Source organism: Sinohyriopsis cumingii, chromosome 13 (genome assembly GCF_028554795.1).
Source record: "Sinohyriopsis cumingii isolate HCF-2022 chromosome 13, ASM2855479v2, whole genome shotgun sequence".
NCBI lineage: Eukaryota > Metazoa > Mollusca > Bivalvia > Unionida > Unionidae > Sinohyriopsis > Sinohyriopsis cumingii.
This window is the reverse complement of record NC_142973.1, coordinates 54,531,214-54,539,477: the sequence shown is the minus strand read 5'-3', so window position 1 is coordinate 54,539,477 and position 8,264 is coordinate 54,531,214. Positions and strand designations below refer to the sequence as shown.

Genomic DNA, 8,264 nt, shown 5'->3' with positions numbered 1-8,264 from the left:
CTTATTAATTTTAGTTACATAGTTCAATACCTACCTTTCTGATTATGCATTATTCCAAACCGAGAAAAAAAATTAGTCACTTGTTAAATTATACAAGCATAAAATAACAATATTAAATTTCTTAATGTTCTCGAGTCTGATATATTTTAAAACATTTCAAAGCATGAGGTTATATAATAATTACAATTAACGTCAATTCAAGTAGATTATTTAATGGAGTAACATCCATTGCCCAGGGACAAACCATGGTAGCTGTTTCGATGGTACAATTCGTTCTCCCACACTTTCCGTCGTGTGTCGGGCACGCTAACCACATAGGCACTGTGGCTGCCTAATTGTGGAAAGATGTTTTCTCTGCACGCTATGATTACGTTTTGCTTTATTCAATTGCTAATTTGGAAAGATTATAAATTAACCTCAGAGAAATCAGCAAATTTAGTAAATAAAAGAAAAGCATCCCTCAAAATCATCTAAAACAATTTTGAGCATAAAGGTGTGGAAGTAAGTATATATATATATATATATATATATATATATATATATATATATATATATATATATATATATATATATATATGATAGTTTCGAAATAGATTTTTTTTATAGAGAGAGATTTAAAACAACTAACAAAAGAGCTGAATTAATTTAATTTTAATATTTTTTCAGAGCTCGACACTTCAGCAAGTGTCCTTTTCTTTTCTAAATAATATAGCAAACTTATTTCGTCAACCACATCAAGAGTAATGATAACTAGACTCATTAACTTGTACTAGCAACAAATACTAGTCTAATACCGTATACGCTAATGGAAGAGTTTGGACATTCTGGACATTGTAAGTGGAAGCAATCAGATTATCATACTGAATCGCGGGTATTGAAGAGGAATGGTTGTTTTAGTTGTGCAGAGGAACTGTCAAAGACCAAGCATTGTTTCAAGGGAATGATTTCACTGACGAATCTCTCTCACATGTGAATACGTCTTACATACAAATAGGACATGAGCTTGATAGTTAGTCTTGATTTGGAAAGAAAAACCTGCGGTTTCTTAAACGCTCACTTTTTAGTATGTGCCAGTTTCTTTTATAAGAAAATAAATTCGTACGGTAACAGGGGCAAGAACTCTTTTCAATGTTACATTGAAGGTAGTGCATACTATCATATTTAATATATTCTAAGTGATGCAGTGAATTAAATTTTCCAGTTACGGGTTTAAAGGTTGCCAGAAAGATCTGACCATCCATTGATTGTCACATGAATGCATTATGTACTTGAACATTGTTGTAAGGCATCTTTGGTATGGAGCGACTTCCGGATATGATGAATACATGCATTCAATGATGGGATCATGGTATTTGGGAAGCTTATGTCTGCGTAAAGGGCTTATATACTAATCATGTGTTACACAGCATGTAAAGCCTTGATACATTTTCAACGTCAACATGTGAACATCTTAAAAAAGGCTGCTGACACGCTTCTACTTTAAGCGAACATATATTTGCAACGATACAGTTTGGTGTCGAACAGATTTACTGGTGATAAACTTGGATAAAATTTAATACACAAACATAAACTTATTTTAAGCTTATGCACAATAGTATGTATATACAAGCAATGAAAATAAGGTTAAATAAAATCATTTTCTAGATATATCCGTTAGTGAGAACAATACACTTTGATAAGCATGTATTAGTTACGTCTGTCCATATCTAGACATTTATGCTATACACAAATTGCAAGTATCTTATCTAGACCTGTATGCTATACACAAATTGCAAGTATCTTATCTAGACCTGTATGCTATACACACATTGCAAGTATCTTATCTAGACTGTATGCTATACACAAATTGCAAATATCTTATCTACACATTAATCTAGACATATATAGTATGCACAGATTAAATGTAGGCCCATCTTATCTAGATCTTTATGATCTACACAAATTGCAAGTATCTTATCTAGACATTTATGGTATACACAAACTGCAAATAGGCCCATCTTATCTAGATCTTTATGGTATACACAAACTTCAAGTATCCTATCTAGACATTTATGGTACGCACAAATTGCAAGTATCTTATCTAGACCTTTATGGTATACACAGATTGCAAGTATCTTATCTAGACCTTTATGGTATTCACAAATTACAAGTATCTTATCTAGACCTGTATGGTATACACAAATTGCAAGTATCTTGTCTAGACCTGTATGGTATACACAAACTGCAAACATCTTACCTAGACCATTATCATATACACAAATTACAAGTATCTTATCTAGACATTGATGGTATACGCAAACTGCAAATAGGCCAATCTTATCTAGACGTTTATGGTATACACAAATTGCAAGTATCTTATCTAGACCTATATGGTATACACAAATTGCAAGTATCTTATCTAGACCTTTATGATATGCACAAATTGCAAGTATCTTATCTAGACCTATATGGTATACACACATTACAAGTAACTTATCTAGACCTTTATGGTATACACAAATTGCAAGTATCTTATCTAGATATTTATGGTATGCACAAATTGCAAGTATCTTATCTAGACATTTATGGTATACACAAATTACAAGTATCTTATCTAGACCTTTATGGTATACACAAATTACAAGTATCTTATCTAGATCTTTATGATATACACAAATTGCAAGTATCTTATCTAGACATTTAAGGTATACACAAATTGCAAGTATCTTATCTAGACCTGTATGGTATACACAAACTGCAAGCATCTTACCAAACCATTATCATATACACAAATTACAAGTATCTTATCTACACATTGATGGTATACGCAAACTGCAAATAGGCCAATCTTATCTAAACGTTTATGGTATACACAAATTGCAAGTATCTTATCTAGACCTATATGGTATACACAAATTGCAAGTATCTTATCTAGACCTATATGGTGTACACAAATTGCAAGTATCTTATCTAGACCTATATGGTATACACAAATTGCAAGTATCTTATCTAGACCTTTATGATATACACACATTGCAAGTATCTTATCTAGACCTATATGGTATACACAAATTACAAGTAACTTATCTAGACCTATATGGTATACACAAATTGCGAGTATCTAATCTAGACCTATATGGTATACACAAATTACAAGTAACTTATCTAGACCTATATGGTATACACAAATTGCAAGTATCTTATCTAGACTTTTATGGTGTGCACAAATTGCAAGTATCTTATCTAGACATTTATGGTGTGCACAAATTGCAAGTATCTTATCTAGACATTTATGGTGTGCACAAATTGCAAGTATCTTATCTAGATATTTATGGTATACACAAATTACAAGTATCTTATCTAGATCTTTATGATATACACAAATTGCAAGTATCTTATCTAGACATTTATGGTATGCACAAATTGCAAGTATCTTATCTAGACATTTATGATCTACACAAACTGCAAATAGGCCCATCTTATCTAGATCTTTATGGTATACACAAACTGCAAGTATCTTATCTAGACATTTATGGTATGCACAAATTGCAAGTATCTTATCTAGATATTTATGGTATACACAAACTGCAAATAAGCCCATCTTATCTAGACATTTATATTATGCACAAATTGCAAGTATCTTATCTAGATCTGTATGATATACACAAATTGCAAGTATCTTATCTAGATATTTATGGTATACACAAATTGCAAGTATCTTATCTAGACATTAATGGTATACACAAATTAAAAGTATCTTGTCTAGACCTGTATGGTATTCACAAATTGCAAGTATCTTATCTAAGAGTATATGATATAAACAAATTGCAAGGATCTTATAAGTCCCTTTTCCATTCTTTGTGCAAAACTACGTTCTCCCTCCTAAAAGACTGTCATTAATGCCCATCTCATTCGATCGTCACGGTCAATTTTTCTTTTTTAAAACAAACCAAACTCACGCACCTGTGAGATGAAACACCAACTGACCTAAGCTTAATTAGCACGATACAGTGGCAAGCAGTTCAACCAGACGTGGGTGAAAAGTGTAACCTTTGATTAAGCCACCGTACAACTTTGCATTGGAATTCAAGGCTTGTCAATACATTTGGGAGAAAGTACAGGACAGACTTGTCCTGGTTGCACGATTTCATGGTGTAAGTTCTGCCCTGGGTCCAAAACTGTACACTAGTCTCTTTCCAATCACAGGCGCAAGAACTTTTCCTTTGTAGTAATATCTATTAAAAAGAGAAAAGAAAACTGAATATCATGAAATGTTTTGTTTTTCGATATGACGTAGCTATATAATCGTATCGTTTGTAACGGCGTCACTCTTTAGAATTGCTGATTAATATAAAAGCAAGACTGCATCTGAAAATTATGAAAGCTGGACAAGGGAGCATGTTAGCGTGAATAGGCAGTGGTATAATTTTACCCTTGCTTTTCGTGCGATTTATTATGTATTTACATATAAATAAACCTGACTCCTAATGAAAATAAAATACTAGAACAAGTTTCATTTCAACGGCGAATCGTAAGTAGATCCAATACAACTGATTTTTAGTCGTAATCTGTCATATATCAATTTATTTTACTTTACAATCCTTAATCTCACACAAACTGTTCCAATGATTCCATTTCTTTTTTTTAAGTTGTCGAAAGTCTTTCCAATATTTCTCAACCGGTGGCGTACCTCATTGCTCGACTCAGTTTTTCATATGTCATATTTGCATTCCCCTTTTTGTTGCCCCATAATTTCGCCAGTTCTTTGGATTTTACAATCCGAAATTTCCGTTCTGCCTCGTTTTCCCAACAAATATATGATGGATTGAAACGTGGATCTCTCAGAAGATTCAGGAGGAACTCCCATAACCGGCAACCTCGTGTTCCTGAACAAATAAATACTTGTATTACAACAACTACAACTAGTGTTATCATAATAATACGGCTGTAGTTGTTAATTAACATTGTAGTCTCTAACTTAAAACCATATTTTTGGGTGAAACAGTGTTTATGATTCGTGATCATTTCTGATTTCCAAATGATTACTAAAAAGATACATGCAAGTGTTTTACTATTGCAGAATTGCCTGTGCCGCGATTTAGAGAGAACTTCGAAGAACATGTCGATTTTTAAATTTCTTTCAGTTTTGCACGGAAAGGAAAATTCCAACATCATCGCGACAGTGTCGAAAGCTACACGATGTTAGAGCGACAAAATCACATACTGTATATTCAGTTTATATATCTAGTTGTGTGCAGAGAGTATAGCAGTGGCGTGTGTGAAACGGGTAAGATTTATTTGAATTGTTCAAGGTCCAAAAGAAAAATACAGAAGCCTGTTACCGTCTTTACTCGATTTTAACAGGAATGTAAGGATGCAGATTTCTGTCGATCTATGAAGAACACATTAATTAGGCCAGAGAACAATTAATTAGATTTATGGGGAAAGGTGATTGTAGGCACCTCTAGAAGGAGTCAAACTGTAAAGAGTGATCTAGATCTGCCGAGGCATAATGTGTCTGCAGATCAGGGTCAGTGATGTTTGTTCTGCTGATTATCCCTAACAGACTGCACAGACCCACATGTGCCGGCGAATATGGGACGACAGATCTGGGCCAGTGTAGTTTGCAGTTGGTCTCGTCTTATAAGTGAGTACAAACGGTAGTGTGTTTCCTTGTTTGCTTGCTTGTTTGTTCCAACTTGTGTGCGATTTCTTTCTCTTTGATTTTTCTTACTTTGTCGTCCTGATCCTGTGCGGTTACTGCTCCGTGGATTAGGACAGAAGTAGATGCAGTCAGATGTGAAGGGACACGGTCCAGCAGGCCTAAGATCAATGGTGGATGTTAATGAACGATGTTTATGTTGCGCTGAATATTGGTCAAGAGTAGCCACTTCGTCAATGATTCCTTGACCAGGACGAACTGCTTGCTCGTACTTGGACGTGCCATCGTATTCTATGGCATAATGGACTGCAATGAGGGTTAAAGTAACATTTTATCAAGTTCTAAAAGAGATTTTGAGTCTTAAAGGGTATTTCCTCAAGAATTCTTACGCCATTTTGGACACCAATTTTTAGGTTTTTCTATCATGATTTAAACACAAAAGACCTGGATGACATTGCTAGAATTAGGATTGTTTTTTAAAATTATTTTTCCAGACTTCATATATGTTTTGATTTCGTCCCTTGAAAATATTCATTTATGCATAGTATGCAACTGTAAAAACCATCTGATCTCCCACCATACCTATGGTTAACCCATCACTGACTTAGCGACGAGACACTTAAATCTTGTCATATTATGCCAGGTATTCATGAGTGAAGGATTCTACCTGAAATAAAATACGGCTATTGCCTTTTTGCACTTGCAATTAAAAATATACATTGTCACAGAGAGAGAGAGAGAGAGAGAGAGACAGAGAGACAGAGAGACAGATACAGAGAGACAGACTGGGGGGGGGGGGCAAACAGAGAGACTGAGATACAGAGGTCGTAAGAATAATAATGTTCTGATCGTTCGAGGTTTTATTCACTCAGTGCACTTTATAATGCTAGTGGATAATCTTGCAATTGCTATTCTAGCGCGGACAAATATATCTCACTAAAAAGCGGACGATTTCGTAGCTAGTGGAATAGATTTGATTTTGTTTATGGTTGGCAACTAAACAGCATAAACACCAAACCAAATAAAAATGTAATTTACCTCTGGCTTGTATTGGCAAAGACTGCGATGTATGGGATGTGGAAACATCGCCCCTGCAATCTATGTTGATGTCTATATTAGGATCAACTGGATACATGAATCCCCCGATTTCAAATAAAATTTCTCTATGTCGTCCATTAATGAGACACTCCTCGTTAGCATAAGTCTCGTTATCACCTGTAATTTTATGGAAACAAGTCTGAATAGCTTCGGTAATTATAAGGAAATAAGTCTGGATATAACCTGTAAATTATATGGAAATAAGTCTGGGTATAGTAAATTCAGCATTCATGTGGGTATAACCAAACAAGATATGCTAAAAAGAAGTAAAGTTTATACGAAAAGTTTGTCATTTGTCCAAGCTTGAGGAATCCATCGCAAGAACCAGTGTCTCCATTTTCACTTAATGCCTTTTGTCAGGCAATAGAGTTATAAGTATTCAAGTAACCAGCACTTTGGCGGACCCTTTGATCGGTAATTAAAGCAAAGCAAGCTAAATACGAAAAGATAGGGATAAAGCATCTATTTTTAATTTTATTTCTAAGTAAAACAATACACTTTAATTGCATCTAAAATTGACATATTTCAGCTTGTCCGTACGTACCTGTACAGTTTGTTTCCAAAGAATTCGTCGAATAGATCAGGAAATTCCTAACGTCCTCATCAACACATGGTTCTGAAGGGAGTTCGGGATCGAATAGATCAAAAGGTGGAAGCTGTTCCTGAAAAACAAACCATGGTTAGTGAGTTATGTAAAAAGAACAGTGCAAAACGAACTTCCATAAGACGAGTTGCAATTTATTTGTCAAATGCCGACAAGTATCATCGAAATAATATTAATATTCTTCAAGAAATATACTCTTCATGCATGTTTTTCCAAGATGCATATATATATATATATATATATATATATATATATATATATATATATATATATATATATATTTGTGTGTGTGTGTGTGTGTGTGTGTCTGTGTGTGTGTGCGTGTATGTGTGTGTGTGTGTGATTTACACTCACTTTTAGCATAGTTCTGCCCTAAAGTTTCTTGCAACTATTACTTGTTAAGATGTAGATCCAAAGTGACGAAATGGTGTTTCTTAAATGATCTTAGAAATTCATTCTTTTCTTTTCTATATTTTAACTAGAGATAATTTTCCACAAGCTTGTATAAGGATATACCAATCAGCGCCTATATTTTATTGACATGCACGAAGTTTCCAAAGACCCCATGTAAAATCAATGACGATTCGTGGGTATTTTGAGACCATTCCGTTCTAAAACTAACTTTCATTGTTATCTGACCTGACGTTGTGGGTTTTTTGTTGCTATACGAGCCAATTGTCTACACGAGGGAATATTTATTGCTGTCATTTTATCTGGGTATGACTGAATCAAAATTACTCAGTATTGTATAACGTATGACCTTTGATGAACCCATAGTCAACTTGAATGCATCATGCAACGTCTGCCTTCATTGCCACATTATGCGGTCCTTTCAGTTAACGCAAAGGTGATTGGGGTGGTGGGCGTTTTCACCGAATCGATGACAAATCGCCTACTGACATTGGTTGTAGTAAGTTTATG

At 34.3% G+C, this 8,264-nt stretch overlaps 1 protein-coding gene across 1 annotated transcript; it reads right to left on the bottom strand.

The window, feature by feature from the left end:
- Positions 1-662: 662 nt before the first annotated feature.
- LOC149785587 (ETS-related transcription factor Elf-3-like) lies at positions 663-7,827 on the bottom strand. The gene is made up of 6 exons (XM_089979385.1): positions 7,698-7,827; positions 7,284-7,401; positions 6,680-6,856; positions 5,714-5,947; positions 4,670-4,865; positions 663-4,214 (listed from the first exon to the last, which is right to left on the bottom strand). Exons 1-6 carry the CDS (start codon positions 7,704-7,706, stop codon positions 4,127-4,129), a joined length of 822 nt encoding a protein of 273 aa, XP_089835511.1. The 5' UTR covers positions 7,707-7,827; the 3' UTR covers positions 663-4,126.
- Between the last annotated feature and the right edge of the window lie 437 nt (positions 7,828-8,264).